The 23,502-nt window shown below is 38.8% G+C and overlaps 1 protein-coding gene across 1 annotated transcript in view; it reads left to right on the forward strand.

Moving 5' to 3' along the window:
* Nucleotides 1–17,942: 17,942 nt before the first annotated feature.
* LOC124721812 (prefoldin subunit 2-like) overlaps nucleotides 17,943–23,502 on the forward strand; it is a 29,173-nt gene continuing 23,613 nt past the window's right edge. Inside the window, exons 1-2 of the mRNA XM_047246932.1 lie at nucleotides 17,943–18,208; nucleotides 18,294–18,417. Of these exons, the coding sequence (XP_047102888.1) occupies nucleotides 18,084–18,208; nucleotides 18,294–18,417 (249 nt within the window). The 5' untranslated portion in view covers nucleotides 17,943–18,083. The remainder of the gene's footprint in view (nucleotides 18,209–18,293; nucleotides 18,418–23,502) is intronic.

Here is a 23,502-nt window from a genome sequence, read left to right on the forward strand (position 1 = left end):
TGTTTTAACTCATCACTGATTTTTTTACTGGTTTTTGATAGATCTTCCCTAATTTATGAACTGGTTATTTTCGGATCCATACGAAATTATTTTGACAAACCATTTTTCATCTTATAAAAGTTCTTTGAGATCTGTCTCATTTTGCATAACAACAATTTAAAATCACACCCAGTGTGATTCCGAGAATTGACTTCATCATCATTGCTTGACAGTTCTGTTAATTCAGCATGTTTTACATTAACAATAACCTTTTGTTCACCATTTACATCAACATTATCATCATCAACTATATTATCAATGTGATTTACACTGTCACTAACATCTTGTTCCCATTTACATCAATAGTTTCGTCATATGCTATGTTATGAGATTCACTCAATGGTAGTAAATTACTATTGTCATTATTAATTAATTCATTAGTATTGCCCTCTATGTTAGCAACATCTGCTTGAGTGGTGCTCTCATCACCCATACTGTCATAAGTACAATCCATCTTGTGCCACTAGTAATTCACAAAACACAAAATTTACAAATTCTAAAATTGCAAGATGAAATCCCTGAAATCACAACAAAAGTTCATTCTTTAATAATTTTGTAAGAACAACTTACATTAATTACAGTGAAGTCAGGTGCCGCCTCCACGCTGCCACAAAACCCGCTGTGTGTGTCGAGCTGCCAATCCAATCGAATCCCCTGTCAGTCGCCAGTATCACTCCATGCGCCGCCAAAACCGCCAACATCTAGACGCTCCCGACAGTCAGATTTTGCCGACCGTACTGCCTCCAGTCGCCGGTGCTGTTTCACTACCGCCGCCGCACTCGAAGTCGTGCACGCCATCCGATGATGACGTTATCTTAACTTTCCCAGCTCCACTCACAGTATATGAGCCGCCTTCAGTTTAAGATCGTTGCAATTACCATCCATTCATAGGTCGTAAAATCCGTTTTACATCCACAGTTCAAAACCATTGTGGTCCCCAACTTCCATCGTCCATGACAAATAACATCACGTCTTTTCAATAGTCATATGGGAATCTTTACATTCATTGTTCACAGTGTCATAATTCACAACAAAATACAAATTTACATTTCTCTCATTTCATTTGCATCTACATAGATACTTCGCAAGCCACCGTACGGTGCTTGGCGGAGGGTATAATGTACCACTATTTGCCATTTCCTTTCCTGTTGGACTCGCAAATAGAACGAGGGAAAAACGACTGTCTGTATGCCTTTGTATGAGCTCTAGTTTCTCGTATCTTATCGCCATGGCCCTTATGGGCAATGTATTTTGGCGGTAGTAGAATCATTCAGCAGTCATCTTCAAATGCCGGATCTCTAAATTTTCTCAATATTTTCTCGAAAAGAACGTCGCCTTCCCTCCAGGGATTCCCATTTGAGTTCTCAAAGCATCTCTGTAACGCTTACATGTTGTTTGAACCTGCCAGTAACAAATCTAGGAGCCTGCCTCTGAATTGCTTCGATGTCTTCCTTCAATCCGACGTGGTAAAGATCCCAAACACTCGAGCAGTACTGAAGAATAGGTCGCAGCAGCATCCTACATGCGGTCTCCTTTACAGATGACCCACTCTTCCTTAAAATTCTCCCAATATTCCGAAGTCGACAATTCGCCTTCCCTACCACAGTTATCACATGTATGTTCCATCTCATATCACTTGCAATGTTATGACCAGTTGACTGTGTCAAGCAGAACACTAGTAATACTGTATCCAAACATTAAAGGTTTGATCTTCCTTCCTACTCATCCATATTAACTTTCATTTTAGCACATTTATGGCTAGCTGTCATTCATCACACCAACGAGCAATTACGTCTAAGTCATCTTGTGTCTTCCTACAGTCACTGAACTTCGACACCTTACCGTACACCACGGCATCATCAGGAAATAAATGCGGACTGCTGCCCACCCTGTCAGTCAAATCGTTTATGTATACAGAAAACAACAGCGGCCCTGTCACGTTTCCCTGGGACACTCTGGACGATACCCTTGCCTCTGATGAACACCCGCCTCGAGGGCAACATAATGAGATCTATTATTTAAGAAGTCTTCAAGCCACTCAGATATCTGTGAACTTATTCCATTTCCTCGTACCTTTGTTGTTGTTGTTGTTGTTGTGGTCTTCAGTCCTGAGACTGGTTTGATGCAGCTCTCCATGCTACTCTATCCTGTGCAAGGTTCTTCATCTCCCAGTACCTACTGCAACCTACATCCTTCTGAATCTGTTTAGTGTATTCATCTCTTGGTCTCCCTCTGCGATTTTTACCCTCCACGCTGCCCTCCAATACTAAATTGGTGATCCCTTGATGCCTCAGAACATGTCCTACCAACCGATCGCTTCTTCTAGTTTAGTTGTGCCACAAACGTCTCTTCTCCCCAATCCTATTAAATACCTCCTCGTTAGTTATATGATCTAGCCATCTAATCTTCAGCATTCTTCTGTAGCACCACATTTCGAAAGCTTCTATTCTCTTCCTGTCCAAGTTATTTATCGTCCATGTTTCACTTCCATACACGGCTACGCTCCATACAAATACTTTCAGAAACAACTCCCTGACACTTAAATCAATACTTTGTTAACAGCCTGCAATTGGCAGTGTATCAAATACTTTCCAGAAATCTAGAAATATGGAATCTGCCTATTGCCCCTCATCCATATTTCTCACTATATCATGTGAGAAAAGGACAAGCTGAGTTTTGCACTAGCAATGCTTTCTAAAACCATGCTGATTCGTGCACATAAGCTTCTCAGCCTCAAGAAAGTTTATTACATTCGAACTGAGAATATGTTTAAGGATTCTGCAGCAAACAGAAGTTAGGGATATTGGTCTTTAATTTTGCATGTCCGTTCTTTTGCCCTTATTATATACTGGAGTCATCTGCTCTTTTTTCCATTTGCTTGGGACTTTGCGCTGGGCGAGATATTCACGATAAATGCAAGCTAGGTAAGCGGCCAATGCCGTATCTTATTCTTTGTAAAATCTAACTGGGATTCCATCCACACCTTTTTATTTATTTGCTTTCAAATCTTCAGTTGTTTATCTACACCAGGTATGCTTATCACTATGTCGTGCATACGGGAGTCTGATGGCCAAATGACGGTATGTTTGTATGAGTCTCCTGTGTGAACGATTTCTTTAATGTGAAATTTGAAACTTCAGCTTTCGTTTTGCTATCTTCAACTTCCACACCAGACTGGTCAACAAGGGACTGAATGGAAGTCTTTGAACCGCTTGGCGATTTTACACACGACCAGAATTTTCTCAGGTTCTCTGACAGATCTTTTGCTAAGGTGTGACGGTGGTAATTGTATGCTTTGTGCATAGATCTTTCCACAGACGCACAAATATCTACAAACTTTCGCTTCTCGTCATTTAAGCGTTCCTTTTTGAATAGAGAGATCAACAGCCTCTGCTTCCTCAGCATTCGCCGAATTTCGTTATCAAATCATGGTTGGTCTTTTCCATCCATTATCCACTTACTAGGCATGTAACTCTCCAGACTGCGATTTTCAATCTGCTTAAACTTTTCGCATAATTCCTCTTCATCTATCTTACTGGAACTAAATGATGCCAATTGACTGTCTAAGTCAGATGTTAATAACTGCTTTTCTGCTCTATCTAGCAGAAACACTCTCCTGGCCTTCTTGACTTGTTTATTAACTTTCGTAATCATAATTGCTATAATGATACCAGGATCGCTACTCCCTGTTTCTTTACTGACATTGTTGATAAGGTCCAGCCTATTTGTAACTATGAGGTCTATGATGTTTCCATTGTTTTTTTTTCAAAAAATGTGTTCAAAAGTATTTCGCATGACTGTCTGTCTGTACCCCCCCACAGTGAACCCATAGACATCCCAGTCTATATTCAGCAGGCTAAAGTCGCTTCCGGCCAGTATTGCATGCTATGGATATTTATACTCTATTGACTGTTTCTTAGAATTACTCTAGAGCTGTCGCAGCAGAAACGGGTGGCCGGTAAAAACATCCGGCAGTTAACCTGGTTTCATCTGCACCTGTGATATGCGACCAGATGACTTCACAGTCACAATAAACTTCGACTTCAGTAGAGACAATATTTCTGTCTTTAAAATAACCGCTGTTTAAATGCATTTTCCACATATAAGGGATACCAAGTGTGACACCATCACATAAGAACTGCAAAAGCACGTGTTCAAAATGCAGTCTGCCACTTCAGTCACATATCTACACACAGGAACGCCAAGTGTATCACTGCCACAGCAGACAGGGGAATGAATGTTTGAAATATCGTTTGCCATAATATGTACACAGGGACACACGGGTGACGCTATGTTTGATTTTTATTTTATTTATTTGGTATGCGTATTCCATTGATCCGTACATGCAAGTGATTCGCCTGGATGTGGAACGTGTCAATACAGTTGTACAAATACAATTAATGCTACAGAATAGTAATATAATACGATGATATAGATATTAATATGTATCACTTTTTCTCATTTACAAGCTTTCATTTAACTAGTATAGCAATTCACACTATAATATTATAACTGTAACATTAACACTATAACATTAACACAATATTGTATCATCCATCTAATAACTAAGAGACTAAATACATCTATTATTTAGGGAGGAAAAGAATTCATCTAAGCAGTGCAGTGGATGGTCTAGCAGGTATTTTTTAACGTACCTTTGAACAGCATTTCATTTTCTCTTGTTCATTTAATATAATTAGGCAATGCATTAAAAGTCTTTATAGCAGCATACTTTACTCCCTTCTGTACAAGTGATAAATTTTTTAGTTCAACATGTAGATCATCTTTACCTCTAGTATTGTAGTTATGGTATGAACAATTTGTTTCATACTGAGCATAGTCTTTATTAACTACATTCATCAGAGAGTATATGTACTGACATGTTGTGGTCAGAATACCTAACTGTGTGAAACGTTTTCTACATAAGGTTCGTGGAGGAACCCCACACATGATTCTGACTGCTCTCTTTTGATCAGTTAAGATTTAATTGAGGCTGGTGAATTACCCCATAATATTATTCCATAAATCATTAATGAGTGAAAATACCCAAAGTAAGCTGATTTTAAAATGTTGATGTCCCCAAAATGAGTAATGATTCTTAGAGCAAAAGTTGCTGATGAAAGCCTTTTTAGAGTAAGGGACACATGCTGTTCCCAGTTGAGCGCACTGTCAATGTGAATCCCCAGGAATTTAGTGGAGTGCACCTGTCCTAGTTCCTGGTTGTCAAGGGCAATTACTATATTTTCTAGAGTTTTATTTTTTGTGTGGAACTGTATAAAATTAGTTTTTTAATATTAACTTAAAGAGAATTAATTGAAAACCAAGCTGTAACTTCTCTGAGTATATCATTAACATCAGTCTCCAGATCAGCAGTAGACTTACCATCTACTACAATGCTTGTATCATCAGCAAAAATTGTGAATTCACAAATTTTACTAATGGACAGGGGTAAATCATTAACATGTATCAAAAACAGCAAGGGTCCAAGGACAGATCCCTGGGGAACCCCATGATGGATTTTGCCCCATTCAGAATCCACTAGATCAGAAAATCCTTTGTTGCAGCCGTTTAGAACCACCTTTTGTTTCCTGTTTTCAAGATATGATTTTAGCCAGTTACCTATAGGCCCTTTGATTCCGTAATGATAGGCCTTCTCCAAGAGTATTTTGTGGTTTACACAATCAAAGGCCTTGGAAATATCACAGAAGACACCAACTGGTGACTTCTTACTATTAATAGACTCCAAGACATCATTTGTGAGTGAGTATATGGCACACTCTGTGGAAACCCCTTTTTGAAAACCAAACTGTCTCTGGTTAATAATATTAAGTTTATCAAGATGTACCACAAGCCTGTTATACACTGCCTTTTCAAGAACCTTTGAAAATGTTGTTAAGAGAGAGACAGGACGATAATTTTTGACATCTCTAGCATCGCCAGACTTGAAAAGAGGTCTCACAATGGCATATTTCATTCTCTCTCAAACAACTCCCTCATAAAGAGATGTGTTGCAAATGTGAGCAAGTACTACACTTACATCATTACTGCAGAACTTCAACAGTTTACTAGACATATTATCTATACCCGAAGATCCTTTACTTTTCAATGAGTGAATTATTTTTTTTATTTCATTAACAGTTATGTGTATTACATTTATATCATTAAAACATTGTGGGAGGTTAAGTTTCAGAATATCTGCAGCTTCCCTTAGGTCACCACAGCAACCTATTTGAGAGGTGACAGTTAGAAAGTGGTTGTTAAATGTGTCTGCTATCTGTTTACTATCAGTTATTTCCAAATCGTTAATTTTTAGGACAGCAGTTTTTTCATTGTAAGATGGTGCAGTACCAGTTTCCCTCTTTATTACATTCCAAATCGTTCTGATTTTATTATCTCAACAATTAATTTCAGTTTGTATGCACATACTTTTAGAATTTTTAATGATTTTAGTTAAAATTTTACAGTATGTTCTATAATAGTTCATCTGGAGGGGATTATTGGATTGTCTGGATATTATATACAGTACTCTTTTTCTCTGGCATGATATTTTTATGCCCTTGGTAAGCCATGTTTTTTCGCTTGATTGATTGTTCTGTAGTCTGCAGACCTTTTTTAGAAAGACACTTTCAAATATACCTGATAGTTCATCAGCAAATAAATTATATTTTGTATTAACATCATTTGCAAGATAAAGATACCTCCAGTCAGTCTCTCGAATGCATAATTTGAATTTTTGGATATTTTCCTCATTCATGTTTCTAAAGGTTTTCCACTGTGCACTAACTTTGCTCTGATTTGTATTAAAGCTGTTGTGGTGTCCCGCCAGACACCACACTTGCTAGATGGTAGCCTTTAAATCGGCCGCGGTCCATTAGTATACGTCAGGCCTGCGTGTCGCCACTATCAGTGATTGCAGACCGAGCGCCGCCACACGGCGGGTCTAGAGAGACTCCCTAGCACTCGCCCAGTTGTACAACCGACTTCGCTAGCGATGGTTCACTGACAAATTACGCTCTCATTTGCCGAGACGATAGTTAGCATAGCCTTCAGCTATGTCATTTGCTACGACCTAGCAAGGCGCCATTATCAATTGCTATTTATCTTGTGATGCACGTACCATCAGACCGATGTTCAACAATTATGGATTAAAGTTAAGTGTTCCAACAGATACGTACTATTTTTGCTAGTCTCATATCCCTGACCTGTTCCAGACCTCACGCCATCCTGCGTGAGCTTAAACGCGTGCCTTTCGGCTAGCCGTCATTGTGGATTGGCTGTCTTGCCAGTCCACTACAGCTGTCAATTGTGAGTATTTGCCCATCATGATCAGAGAGACCATTTATGACTTTTTCAACTTTGATGTCATGAGTTCTACTCATATCTAGAAAGATATTGTCTATTAGAGTGCTGGAAGTGGCATTAGTTCTTGTGGGAAAACTGACAGTGAAGACAATGTTGTAGGTATGCATTAAATTTGCAAACTCTGTCTTAGAAGATGAACTTTCTAGGAAATCTATATTAAAATTTCCACTCAATATAATGTTCCTATTTTTCCTTGTGAGATAAAATAGCACAGAATCTAATTGTTTCATGAATACTTTACAATTACCAGATGGAGCCCTGTATACTGCTACAATTACCAATTTCTTGTTAGCTTCTACTATTTCTGTGACACATGCATCAAAGTCTTTCTCTACACAATATTTCTCTACATCTGTTGTATTAAAGGACAGGCTGTTTTTCATATAAATAGGTGCCCCACCTTCGCACGTATGCTTTCTACAAAATGAGGTAGCTAAAACATAGTTTGGAATGTTGAGCATTTCTATGCCAAAAGTGACATGGTGTTTTGTCAGACAGAGAATATGAGCACAACTTGCGCCTGTTGGTTCATCAATATTTACAATAAATTGGTCTAACTTACAGAGCAGGCTTTGAATATTTTGGTGAAAAATTTTGAGCTTATTTTTAATTACATGATTGGTTTGGTGCTGCCACTGTTGGGACTGAGTTTTATTTCTTTTGACATACCAGTATTACAGGAATAGTTTGCTGCAGGGAAGGGGGAGCTGCTGTGTTGGTAACACTTACATTTGTTGTTATTAACTTCATTACTTACATTCTGATTGGAACCTCCCCCTTCTGCCCCAGTACCACAAAAAAATCCCCATTTGCAGCTGAGGTCTTTCTTGATCTCAGGCACATCCTATATGGAGCAGCTGCAGTCACTACTGTGCTCCTTTTTGCCACAGAGGATGGATCTCCTGTTGGTGAGGTTTCTACACTGTCAGCTTGTACACTTGATCCTGTGGGGGTTGGTGTTGCTGTTTCTACTATTGATGACTGTTCTTCCTTCTTAAATGCTGCTGCTGCTTCACAAGTTGGTAGTGGACTAACTTTTCCCACTTGAGTTGTAACTGATGGTGCTGTCTTGCTTTTGTATAAAAGACCTGTTTGTGTTGATTCACATACAGGTGCTGCTGCATATGAAGTCTTCTCGTCAGCTGTTCCATGAGGGTTGAAAGAGTATTTTGATGACACTGTCTGTATTTCTTCCAATGGTACAGTTTCAATGGGCACAGGTGCTTTTAGAGTGTTAGAGGAGTGGTGTTTTCAAATAGTTTGAATGTTCCTGCTAATAGTGCTTTAGCGAGTACACGTTTTCCTGTGCATTCCATGTCGAGTAAAATGGTTTCTCTCTTCGGAATTACTGTCCAAAAACTTCACGTCATTGAATGCTTTGCATACCTTTTGAAACATTCTGTTTGTGAATTTGATTTCATTATTTACACATGAACTGTTTATTAGGTCATGTCTGTGCGGGATGCTAACGACGATTGTTTTTCTTGGCGACATTCTTTCCAGTGCATTTCGCAATGCTGTGATTGCATTCTTCGACTCATTTTTATAAACATCGTTAACTCCAGCAATAATTACACAAACACCGTTTGGTGAGGGTTTAAATCTTTAATTATTTGCTGGAAAGGGGCCCCGGGTTTCACTGTGGCAGTAACGGAAAATTTAGATTGCATATTCATAAGAATAGTGGCTAAATCTCGTCCATGGCTGTCTGCTAAGATACAAACTTTTGGTTTTGTTTCGTCTTCTCTCAATAATTTCATTTGCTGGTGTTTCTGTTGTGCAATGGGTGCAAAAGAGTTTTTCGTAACTATGGCAGATATTGGAGCACTTTGACTTTCATTAACGGTTTCTTTGAGAGGGTTGTAGGTTTCACTTGGTACATTTTTCACGAAAGGATTAAAATCGACATTCAAAGAATTAATTAACGATTCGATGTCATTGATATATTTTTTAGCTATTGCGAGTTCTTCTTTCAGCACATCAGAGATGAGTTCTTCAGTAGCAGCATTATACATCTTGAGTGCACTTTTTCGACCACTGCACTGAACAAAGCCACATACACAATTCGGATTTATCACTTTTCTGTTCTTCATGGATGGATCCATATATGTGAGAAAGAGCACAAACGGATACCGCTGTGAACACTGTTTTGGCAGACTATGCACTTTAAACTGAATGTAATACGATTTTCTACGGCGCGATTTACTACTGCTTGCATACTCGACGCCATTTTGACATGTGCAGATTAAAGTCAGTGTCTCCGCCTTCTACCACTCACAATTGAGCTGTAGCCAGCTCACTTACCTCACGTCTCGTAGATGTTGCCCCAATTGGTTTCTTTTCCATCGGTCACGAGCTCTTGTGCAAAAACACTGCCTAATAATATGACAAGTGGGTAAGTTTAAATGCTAAACATAATAAGAATCGTAAAATGTTAAGACGCCAACTAATTTTGTTTTATTTCACCAATCGCAAAGTTATACAACGGTTTCTAGAGCCAGTCTATCGTTAATACTCATAACAAGATTCCTCATCATTAATCATTAGTTCCCGATCACCGTAAAAGTCACAGAAGTGCTCCACTCGATGTTAGAATCTATATGAGATCGCACAAATATGTCTTCCAAGGAAACTTTAACAATTAATTCCGTCTTTACACAGAGTTGCATTTTACACACTAGGTCACGTGTTGACACCTCGAAATACGATTGCAGACCGCCTTGGATTAACACAACATCGCACAGGTATGTCACCTTAGACAGTTTTACAACAAACGTTCCGTCTTTACATGAGACAGATTCTGTACACGGATTCATGTATTACCTCCTTGGAAACCGATCAGAGACTAGTATTGAACTATCTTAACAGTTTGGTGCCTGTCCTCTCATGTCGCACTTGTGATTGGCCCATCCTTTCAATCAGCAAGCACTGACGGAAGCTGATATTTGTAGTAAGAATTTCCTTATGAATTGATTGATTCTGAAACTATGAATAACAAGTTCTCAGTGCAAATAACATCATAAGACTAGTTGGAGCTGTATATTAATATTTAAACAGTAAATATGAATAATAAAAGATTCACTTCCTAGCGCCTGGAGTAGTAGATGAATCTCCACTGTTCCTCTCTGCTCCAGTACAATATTGCTCTTGCTCGCCTGGTCGTCCTCACATTGTGTGACCATTAGGCACATCATTCAACGAGTCTATCTTGTGATCCTACGTACTCACTAGCTTCCCATAACAAAATCTTCCTATACTGTGCATTAAAACATAGCAACAAAAACGTAATTAACATGGGCAGTGACATAGCATAAACGTCAAACGCTGCTCCAGGCACTATATCCTGGCTCTTTCTTGTGTTACAGCTAAGAGGTGACACTGTGGGATCTTGCAAAATGACAAAAACACCGAGGTCTCTGCCGAGTGAGTCAAGCCAGCATGAGTAATACCTCCATTCTCACAAGACTGGATATCAAAGCTGCAAACCACACCATGCCAGGAGCTGCCTGCACAGACCTCACCTGGAGTTGCTATCACCCAGTGGCCACAGTGTCACTGCCACCAGCAGCTGCACCACCAAAGTTGCAGCCAGCAGTCTGCAAAAGAATCAGCCAGCAAATAAAGTTTCAGTTCCTTTATATTCCAGATACTCCACACTATTTGGTGAGAGGGGGAGGGCTGTGTAGGAATAATCGATCTAGCAATTGATTTTAGTACATATTACCTTTGGTACAAATCATTGTCTCTGAATTCTCCCTATGTGTCTGGATCGTATATTGTCAAGAAAACATCTGTTTTATGGATAATAAAATTAATTCTGCGCACTTAAAGTATAGGTACATTGTTCTATATGGTCTGCAAGTCTTGCCCACAGAAACAAAACTTTTATTCCATACTATTGACCAAATTTGTGTGCTTAGCTACCTTCAAGTGAACATTTATTGAATATATGTTCATACACATTCCATTAACAGATCTTACATTATGCCATTAAAGAAGCAAGACATCAGAGAATACTCCAAGTTGAGTGAAATTCTGTAAGCCATACTAAAAAATAATTCATTTTAAATTACACACTCTTATGTCCAGATTAACCCTGAAGTACCTGGTATTAAACTGTCATTGCGGTTTTGGCATGCCGATTTTGTTAGAATATTCTCTCATGTTTGATTTTTTATTGTTGTATAATTTGTGATTTACAAATGCCATACACACGTGGAAACGAAAATGTAGATTTCAAATTGAGCAAACAATTAAAAACTAGAAAACACTGCAGAATGAAACACTTTGTTTCAAACAACACGTCCATCTCAGTGGAAAAGAACAGTTCACTTAAATGGATTGACAAACTCAGCAGAAGAAAACCGTTCATTTAAGTGGATTAACAAAAGCCAAATTAGTGTAGCAAACTAACAAAAATAACTTCAATCTTCTGCAGGACAATTAATGTTTTATATGCTAATATCACGCAAATAAAATAACATCAGAAAACTGAAACTAATAACATGTTATTTAGTCTTTTGTGGTTATGTGAATATATTTTAATTCACTTGATATCTTTCAGTCACAGAAATCTGTTTTGTTTTCATTTGACTTGAGTGCTGTACATGATGTAAAAGCTGTAAACAGCAAAATAATGAAACACAAACACAGATCATGTAGAGACTACGCATATTACACTCTGACAACTATACACATGCTCAAATCTTGCAACTTCAGAGTACCAGAAAAAATTTTCTTGATGGATATGGTTGCTCCTTGCTACCAGATAAATGCTGCTCAAACAGCAAACACCACACTCCACATAGCCAGAATGTGCAAAAGGCGCTGTTCAAAAAATGATTTAAACTTTACACATGTGTGTGAGCCGCCTGACAGCTGCTCAAGTGGATCTAAAGTCGATTCACACTTGACCAGAAAGAACAGTATGGAATGGAACATCAAAACATTCCACAATGCATTTCAGATGGCAGCATTCAAATGAGATGACTCAGAACCAGGGCCCTCCTCAGGTTATCATGCCAGTATGGGCAAAATATTTTTCCTGTACATGTGATACAGATTTTTTGAGGATGTTATTGTCTGCTCTTCATATCCTCCTACTGGTTTCCACAATGCAGTTTTAGTACCAGGTCAATGTTATGAATGTAAACAAGCTAACAGTGTAATTACAGTAAAAGTTGTTATTACTATCATAGATTTTATATTTTCTCACAATTTACATTATTTTCTGTTGATCTCGTCACATGCCCCATTATTTCAATAAGTTGTTTCTTGCCTTTTAATTTTCGGATGTACAACATTTTCCACGTTTTGTGCTTTTGAACCACAGCCAAATCTTTCAACATCGATTTTTGTGTAAAATACATCGTGTTCATACACACAAACAACCTCTAAAATAATGCATAACGTAAAACTACACATTTTGTTTCAGAATGTAAATCATTTTGGGTTATATGAGAAATATAGATAGTATTTTAAGGGCACTTTCAAAATATGTCCACAATGTTTCGTCATCTGACTACTCTAAACTGAAGTAAATAATAAGAAACAGCATTTCAATTTGTTTCTCCTCTTAAAGGAAAATCGTGTAATGCAGAAAACAATATAGGAAAAACAATTTATATCAGCTTTGTGCAGTTAGTTTGCGATAATTTCGCAGGATTTTCGCTGAGGAATTCTTATGCACCCTTAGTTATGTTTGCCAATACATTAACAAAATTGCTTCAGTTTTCAACTGTATCTCTCTGTCATTCGGAATATATATGCATTTTTGCAGATTCGTGGAAATATTTGAAATCGTTGAATGGGCAGCTAATTAATGCTCCGTAATGTCTGTATGTTTCATACATGGCTGGAAAGGTACATACAACTTACGAAGCGCACTTTTAACTGCCTTAGAATAAACCAAGCATAGCTATATCGACACCAGTCGAATTGAAATGCGTCTTTATGTCATCTTTGTCATTCCTGAAATATTAATTTTTGACAGGTTGCATCGATTCGATAAAATCTCATGCTATAGAAATAGTAATTCCCCCGTTTCTCAATCCAATTTCCGACATCAGAAATTCTAAGCATGAGACAACTATCGCTTTCATCAAATCATTTGAAGCCAGTAAATGTACTGGCTAGGTCAATATTTCCTCCACGATATTACTGCGATTTTTAAGCGAGCTATATAAGTTTGACTTGCCCTTTTCTTGTGATATTATATCGCAAACAGCATAATTTTCACTTTCGGTTTTCACTCGTTCATAAACAACAAACAGTTTACGAATATCGGTAGTTTTTTCACTCTATTCACTATACTTTTGCATCTCACAATATATAAAATTCTAAGTAGACCACATTCATGTTCCACTGCTTACAACTCATGCGTGACTGCTGGAACATTGAGAGGTAACTTAATTCACTGCCGACAACATTCTCAAACCTTACCTATCAGTTGAGTTTCATGACAGCGAATTGCAGAAACGTCCACATTCATGTTCAGATGTCATGCAGTGCAAATGGACACCACTTCTGCAAATGAAAAGAAGTATGGCACAATATTCTACTTTAAATTAGCTCCTGATAGTTGTTACCCATTATTTGAATTTTGTAGAGTGTGTTTTGTCATGCAACTGTTTTGTTACACCAACAGTCATTTAAGGTTCTTGTGGATGTGCACACTTAATGATGTGGGAAGAGGGAGGATGACTTTTTCATCCCATAGGAAGGCAAAATTGCCAAAACATAACTCTCACCATGGATATCCTTCCTAATAGGACCATGCATACATGTGGTAGTTTCGTCACCCAGTTAATTGGTAGCTTAATTTGATTTCATTATATCTTATTAGTAACATAAGTTGACTGAGATGAAATCTTTATTTTCTTATGAGCTACACATTATTCACAAGTACTATCATCCCAGTATACTATGAAAGTCAAATTGGTCTCATTGTCAGGGAATGAGTGTAGGGGAGCATATGCAGGATTCCTGTATCACGATTCTAGGCAAGGTCCTGGTGGAAGTGGTCTGTTATTGCCTTCCTCCATCTTGTTATAAGGTGTCAAGAATGAATCTGTGTTGTGTGGATAACTGATGAGTTCTTGAGAGTGTGGTGTTGGATTTGAGTTGTTTTGGGGGAAGGGAAGGGAGAGGTTGAAACTTAATGCTGGTACGTAGTGTAATCCTCTCAAATAGCACCAAGGCCACCATAGACTATAATATCCCCATCTGATGGATGAATCACCATCAACAGTGTCACATGCCCTCACTTCATGTGGCAATCCAGAGTGGTTTGGAATTCAATCCAGGTCATTGGCACAAATTTTATGCCACCACCTCTCCACCCCTTGCTGGACAAATACTGGGAGGGAAAATTTTCCACTACTATGATTCAAGTTGGCGTAGCTAAAGTTGAGTGCCACCACAGAGGCTTTATATAAATGTACATTTAATTTTGCAGTTTTTAACATTTAGGTACCGTACAGAATTTAATTTTTCAAGTATGATGTCACCCTTGGTTCACCTCTGTAGCTGATTGGTCACTCCATTTGGCTCTCACATAGTTGGAGGTCTAGAACAATGTGCACTCAAACCTCATGATAGCAGTTGAGGATGTACTTGATTGAGAAATAGCGGTACCATGGTCTGTAAAGTCTGTAAAACGCTTGGGAGAGTGGTGACTGCATGCTCCTTCATACTACTTTTGCATGACGCCAGATGCCAGACGATGACACTGTGGGTGTTCGACACTGCTCGATCTCTAGAGTTTAGTTTTTAGATGTAATTTTTAAGATTTTACTTAATTTTTGTACATATTTGTTTTTAATGTTCAATTATGACACAACAGTGCATTCTTTTAATGTTACCAGGAACAATTAATGCACGTATCTCTAGTTAAAAGGCAACAACATTGCTCAAGAATGTATTTGCTCACGTTAAAAATAAATTCATGGTTTATCTGCTTACTGTCATCGTCATATCACTTTCTGTTGTGAACTTGTACCAGGTACAAAGAACGTATTTCCACATGTTACAAATAAATTCATGGTTTATCTGCTTACTGTCATCGTCATATCACTTACAGTTGTCAACTTGTACCAGGTATGGGTACTGATAGAAAACTATCTATATTTTATCGAACATAATGTCAGTTCTTGAAATACTGATATCTGTGTGTCGATTACTTAATTTAGTTTTTAAAACTAAAAGAAAATATCGAAGTACTTGCGCCAGTCGCTTTAGCAAATATCGAAAAAAAATTTCTACAGGCACATGTTGTCTGACAACAGATTTTCCCTCACCTTTGAGACCCTCTGCATGCTGACTCTCATACACTGCAATACTACTAAAATCATTATACAACAATTTTCATAGATATTCAAAGAATCAGATTTCTTAAGGAAGAACACAGAGATTTTTTTAATTGGTTAACGTCTTCGTAATTTCAGTTCCCACCTCTTACCAAATTTTTCGTTGCTATAGTTCATTTTATAACTTACTTTTCATATTATGTGTGACATAATTTTACATCATTTTAGAGAAACTTTTAGGTCATTTCAGGGATAATTTCCCAGGTATTTTACGTCATAAAAATCTGAGCCCTATGGTTACAGGATCGTTTTCATATTCACTAACTAAATGAATTCTCACTAGGGGCAATTACTCTCGCTTCCCCCCCCCCCCCCCCCCATACACCCAGCTTCCTGCACGCGTCCATGGTCGAAATTTATTGACGTTGACGTTAGTGGCGAGCGAAGGAGAGCGTGGGAGAGACGAGAATTGTGTCGTTGTCCGTAGTCCAACATTGGAAGTGAACTCATTTTCGCCATCGTCACTCATTTAATAGTAGTGCATTTTGTGCTTTTGCGTCTGCTTGGTCTTTATTTTCTTATGCTGCTTTGTTCTCTGGACAAAATGTAAATGTTCTGTGACGACTTGGGTATTTTTTCTATTGAATGTTCTTCCGCAAGAGAGGCCAGATACCTGAAAGCGAAAAATGATCTAGCTTTTCCAATACTTCTACAGAGAAAAATCCAGATACCGTGTATGAATAAGAATGCAAATTTGATGAAGTAATTTTCATTAATTAAGATTTCCTAGCAGTGTAAAAGGCAGTTCTATTGAGGAAGAAAAACACAGTTATTTTGATGTTATTTAGTACTTAAAAAACGCGTGGAACAAAGTTAACAGGTTCGATGTATTGCATTGTAAATATTGTTTTTTGTATTTTTATGTTTTCTCTAGTAAATAACTAATGATGTTTCGAAATGTTTGGATGACACTTTCTCTCTTAGTCCACTTTTCACCAATTTACGATACAATCTTTGTCAAGAACACTCATTGTGAAGCTAGCTTTGGTTATTAATAAACAATATCATTGCTAGTTCCTTCATTCTGATACTGTCTTATGACACTGTGTACCACGAATGGTATTTAGTAATCCCACATTCACCATACATTCCGTAATGAGGTTGTCTGCCTCCACAACCGGGTGGTCAGCAATGGTGGTTGCCATACTTAGAATTTTTCCTTGGTAGGTAGAGTGGTGCGGGGTGCACTCAGCCCTGCGATGCCACTTGAGCTACTTGGCCGAGCAGTAGTGGCTCCATGGTCTGGGAAGTCTGTAAAACGCCTGGGAGAGCAGTGTACTGACCACACACACAGTGTCCGCATGGTGCCACATGCCAGAGGATGACACGACGGCCGGTGGACATCTCTTGGGCCTTCGCAGCCTGGACGAGGAGCTCGTGATGAGCTAAGTGAAACAGTGAAGTCTGACGTTCTGTCTAGTGTGAGCTCGTCACCATTTGACGGCGTTGTCGCTTGCTGTTCTCTTCCGTTGACGTCTACAGTGAATTAGCCCTTACCCATCCTATTATAGAGGTCCTGTGTGAACTACAAATCAAGGTGCAACTTCGCCATTTTACACATGAACAAATCATTACCATAGTTAACGAATTTAGCGATAAGTTGCTTCAGAATAAATCCTTGGACCTAACCGTACTGATTATTAACCTCCGGACCTTTAAATTAGTAATCAGTTTTTCGCCCACTTTGACACCGAAGCAGATACGCTAATCCTATAGAAAATCGCTAACATTATTACGAAATACCTTCTAATATGCACAGTGCAATAATGGCTTGGGGAGTAACAGGTAGATGTAGAGTGACTATCAATGTACCGAGTCACAGGCGATGTATCTATGTATTGACAGAGAGATCACGAGGAAACAAACAGCGTTAATATGCATCAGGACGAACTTAAGGAAATCGTATTTGAATCACAAAATAGGCATCAATATTATTTCCTGTCGAAAGAATTTATTGCAGAAAACTATTTTCGGCAACAGTTGTGCTGTTAAATTGCAAATAACGTATGGACAATATTGTTAATTTCTTTCACTTGATCAGAAACTAAAGTGAAAGCTCAGCTTAAAATTTGTGCAAGTGTCCAATCGGCGAGTGTGTTTGACGTATCGACTTCTCTTCTGCGTGATTGGATAGCGCTAATTTTAAACGTATCTGTGGAATGTAGTGGGTTTGCAGGAACTTGCCATATTTGGTGGACTTGTACGGTTCTGAAAATAAGTAATTGTTTAAAATATCTGCAAGATGGTGGGGAGGTTTGCCGCAGATTTGTTGCCATTCTGTGCAAGTGAGCATATGTTCACATTTCTACGGTTGCGATGGCGGAGGAAAGGAAGAAGCCCAGAGACAACGATGTCGTCGAAAAATACCGCGACATGATAGCTGAACGGCGTTATTTGGGTGCGAAACTTGCTGAAATGGAAATGGATTTGGAAGAACATCGGTAAATATGTGTTTATCAGCCAGAGGTATAATAAGTATCTTGCAATTTGCTGTATCTAGCAAATAGAAAACTTTTTTTGTTCCAGGCTGGTGACAGAGACACTGAAGGGAGTTGACAGTTCAAGGAAATGTTACAGAATGGTTGGAGGTATACTGTGCCAGTTAACTGTTAAAGATGTGTTACCTATTCTTGCCAGCAACGCTGAACAGGTACGTACATGCTTAAAACATCACTTTTGAATCGTGTGCAAGCCCCAAGTTTATTATATTTCTATTCTACATAGTGTTCTTTACTGCCAAGTGTAATTGTCAGTTCAATAATTGTTATATACAATCTACGTCAGATGAATTCAATATGTAGATAATAACATGGATTTCGAAAGTTCAGTAATTAGTTGTTTTATGGACTATCTGGCTTACATTTGATAGATTCATTAAGAACAAGAGGTAGCCACATGGCGCATCATTAGTGCATTGCTTATCTTGTGAGATTAATATCCATTTTCACAGTTTTTCATTCTTGAATTCTATGTGTAGTGCAACTATGCCTGGAATGTTTGTCATCGGAGTGACACTACTTTGGTTTTTGTTACTGCAATGTACAGGAGTTACGTAAATCTAAAATCATAGGCATATTGTTAACATTTCATTCCTTGGCTTCAAAGTTCGTTCAAGGGGGAGGTAATCTTCTAAAGGATGAGAGCACCAGTTTGAAAGATGAAGGCCATGGTAAAAGTTGTACTGGATTCCCCTTGCATTTTGCACCATGATGTGGACTTAAGAATTAGGCTTTATTACTGGTATTTTTGTTACCACAACCAGATTTTCTGCATTCACATTCACTGACTTCGCAAACTCCCAACAAAATTTCCACTTTCCATCCTAACTGAGAATTTCGGGCGCGGGGTCCAGTACGTAACTTTAGCAGGAGACGATTTGAAACAAATGTCTCAGAAAACGACAGTGTTTAACTCCCGTACTGACAAATGTTTGTGTGTACTGTATTCCACCGTTGCACTGGGTTGGTAACTGAATTCCAGAGTAGAGTCCAAAACTTTCATTATATTTGGTAGTTGAACAGCAACAGGAACAAGCTTCCATACACATAGCAGTTTCTTGTTGTTATCATACAAAATTCTTATTTATGACTTAATTTTTATAAAGTTAAAGACCCTTTTGCTGTAGAGTTCCACGTGCGGTCTTAAAAATAAATAGCTGGTATCTCTATGAAGCCACCTACATCTTTCTGAAACATTTTAAATGTTTACATATATTTTGGCAACATAATTCAATGTTGAGATTGGGGCATATGGTATCAACATGGACCTGACCTGAACTTTCAATAAATTAGGTTTGAAATGTTTGTGTGTTGGGCTGTGAAGTTCACACTCTTATCACTTATTGTAGAAATAAATGAGCAATGCCCACTTTTAGTAGCATGTCAGTCCACTGTTTCCTCTGTTGCGATTATCACAGTCTTATGTTCTGTTTTCCTTGTGTAAATAATTATACCCTGGGAATACAGACTACGATAGAGTTGAAAAAGAGTATTGTTCTGCTCTACTTCCTTTAGTATGGGATGAAAGGGTCACGAAAACAAGAATATAATTTTTGACCGTAAGAACTAACTGAAAACAATAAATAAAAATTCACAGGACTAGCAGCATCTCAAAAGACAAGATTCCATTGTTATGGGTGGGGCAATTTGCACTTTGTTTCTTGATAATTAAAAGGTAATATAACAGAGTATTAATACAAATAAATTAAAGATTGGTCGATGAATTATGAATAGTTGTTCCACCTTCCCTTTGAATCCAAATATCAGAAATTTGCAAAGTCAGCTGTTTATCCCCTTTAAAATCTTATTACAGGTGGGACAGCAAATTGACCCACCAACATTTCACAAGAACTGTGAATTAAACACTTAGTGTTTCAAACACATTGAATTTGCACTATTAAAACAGTTCTCTGTGGTTAAATATAAATAAATGTAACGTTATTAATATTTATTTACAAAAATTACAATAGGAGACCGTCACAGGTGGGACAAGAAATTGTCTCGGATGGGGCTCATGAAGTGGAAATCAGTTTTTCTAAGTTAAAATTAATTTTATTTTATTAATTTACAGATGAATGACAAGTTTACACTCTTAGATCTCACTTCCTACACTATGGGATCAAAAGTATCCAGACACCCCCAAAAACATAAGTTTTTCATGTTCGGTGCATTGTGCTGCCAGCTACTCCATATCAGCGACCTCAGTAGTCATTAGACATCGTGAGAGAGCAGAATGGGGTGCTCCGTTAAACTTGAGGACTTCGAATGTGAGAAGGCGATTGCGTCATATGTCTGTATGCGAGATTTCCACACTCCTAAATATCCCTAGGTCACACTGTTTCTGATGTGACAGTGAAGTGGAAATGTGAAGGAACACATACAGCACAGAAGTGTACAGGCCAACCTTGTCTGTTGACCGACAGAGACAGCCGACAGTTGAAAAGGGTCGTAATGTGTAATAGGCAGACATCTATACAGACCATTAGACAAGAATTCCGAACATGTCAGGATCCACTGCAACTACTATGACAGTTAGGCGGGAGGTGAGAAAACTTGGATTTCATGGTCGAGCGGCTGCTCATAAGCCACACATCACGCCGGTAAATGCCAAATGACGCCTTGCTTGGTGCAAGGAACATAAACATTGGATGATTGAACAGTGGAAAAAAGTTGTGTGGAGTTATGAATCACAGTACACAACATGACAATCTGTTGGCAGGTTGTGGGTATGGCGAATGCCCAGTGAACATCATGTACCAGGATGTGTAGCACCAAATGTAAAATTCAGAGGCGGTTGTGTTATGGTGTGGTCATGTTTTTCATGGAGGGGGTTTGCACACCTTTTGCGTGGCACTATCACAGCAAAGGCCTACATTGATGTTTTAAGCACCTTCTTGCTTCCCATTGGTGAAGAGAAATTTGGGGATGGCGGTTGCCTGTTTCAACATGATCGAGCAAATGTTCGTAATGTACCGACTGTGGCAGTGGTTACATGACAATAACATCCCTGTAATGGACTGGCCTGCACAGTCCTGACCTGAATCTTATAGAACACCTTGGGGATGTTTTGGAAAGCCAACTTTGTGCCAGGCCTCACCAACTGACGTAGATACCTCTCCTCAGTGCAGCAGTCCGCGAAGAATGGGCTGCCATTCAAAAGAAACCATCCAGCACCTGATTGGACGTATGCCTGCGAGAGTGGAAACTGTCATAAAGGCTAAGGGTGGGCCAACACCATATTGAATTCCAGCATTACCGATGGTGATATGCTAAGCACTTTGCCACCCTGGACAGTAGCTAGGCACAGTTGCATGGACTACCCTAGCATGCCTCACTCCTTGATGCTGACGTGCTGTCCAGTGTAGTTAGAGAGCTTCTGCAATGCTATTAGTTTATGGGGAATATCAAGGGGGCTGAAGCGTGAATGGGAATTTGGATTGAGAAGGGGTGCATGATAGGGTAGTCTGTGCAGCTGCTTGAAGCCACTGAGCCAGGGTTATGTAGCAGTTAGCATAACTACGTACTGAGTAGGAAACTTGGGTTCGAGTCCCGTATTTGGTACAAATTTTCATTTGTTGCTTTGGTCTGCATGTATACACCATATATATTTGAGACGTGAAAAGGTCTCTGGAAACATATAGTTTTATTTGATCTTACTAACATGTTTGATATCTTGATTTGGAAGTATAGGAATAACTTGTTCACTCTTTGGTGTCGACACCAGGATCACTGAACATAAACTGCATTGTAGGTTGGGGCAGGTGGAGAAATTGGCGGTGGTGGAACAGACACCATGAGAGACTGATAACATAGTAAGCTTTGTCAAAATGGAAGTTCTTGCTGTAGAGAATAACTATCACCCCAGCTTGTTCAGAGAAGCTATAGAAATATACAAGATGATAGCTTCATGGTGAACAGATCCTGGAGTCCCCTGCTGCAGCAAATGACCCCTGCATGTAGCAAGGGGAGAATCTCAGCGGAAATGGCCATGGAAAAGTCCTTGGCTGTTGGCGTGTCAGGTACATACCATGTGTGGCCACAAGATCGACTCCAATCCATCACCAGCAACGGATGTTGAAGCTTTGACAATGCCAGCCACTCATGTTGCCAAAGAATCAGACTGAGTGAGGTGGCCCAGTGGTTAGCACACTGGGCTCGTTTTTGGAAGGGCGGTGGTTCAAACTCACATCTGGTCATCCAGATTTAGGTTCTCTGTGATTTCCCTTAATTGCTTCAGATGAATGCTGGAATGGTTCCTTTGAAAGAGCACGGCCAATTTCCTTCCCCATCCTCCCTACCCGAGCTTGTGCTGCATCCGTAATGACCTTGTTGTTGACGGGACCTTAAACACTAATCTCCTCCTTCTCCTCCAGATTTAAAGACAGAAACCAGCAGGCGGTTTGTCAACAAGTGGCCACAAAAGCCTTAACAATTATATAATTATATGCCCAAATCTGTGTGAATTCTATCTTGAAAATTGAAACTTTTACAAAATAAATGTTCTTATCATGATTGTTTGGCGTCTTGTTCTGACACTACACCTTCAAGATTGTTTGTCTGTGTTGGTCTTAGAAATATGATTGTTGATCACTCATCAGAATCTTACAGATAAGAGAATGTACACTGGGTGTAAGGTGAAAAATTAGATTTCAGTATCTGGATATTCTTGGTTTAAAAAACGGAAGAAAGCAGGCTTCCTTTACTGTCATATTCTTGTAACATTTCTGCATGCTAACTCTTTCCACAGTAGCTGGTTCTACAAGAGACTTAACGTCCTTCATACTAGGTAATTGCTTCCTGATTTTACTTGTAAGTTAACAAGATTATTTCTTGTCTTCTAAGAAAATCTGCTTGTTGCCTTTTTAGACAGTTATTCCCATAGATTTTTTTACAGCTGCTGATTTTTTTGGAGGCTCAGAAGGAAGCAGTTTCTTTACCAAAGAAGTATCTTTACTGAGGGAGACATTTACACTGATGAGCTAAAACAATGACTGCCTGTTTGTGTGTTGTTCTGCTTTTCAAACACAGTACAACACTGATATTGCTTGACATGGATTTTAAAGGGCCTTGATAGGTTTCAAGAAGTATGAGGCAGCTGGTGTCTCACATAAGTGTTGTTCCAGTAAATGCTATTGGTAGGTGGGGATACACTACACATGGCCTGCACCTGAATAGGATGGGGGGAAAATAAGTTAGCTTCTCTATTAACAGAAACTGTAAGGGGGTCCACAGTCACT

This window comes from Schistocerca piceifrons, chromosome X, assembly GCF_021461385.2.
Source record: "Schistocerca piceifrons isolate TAMUIC-IGC-003096 chromosome X, iqSchPice1.1, whole genome shotgun sequence".
NCBI lineage: Eukaryota > Metazoa > Arthropoda > Insecta > Orthoptera > Acrididae > Schistocerca > Schistocerca piceifrons.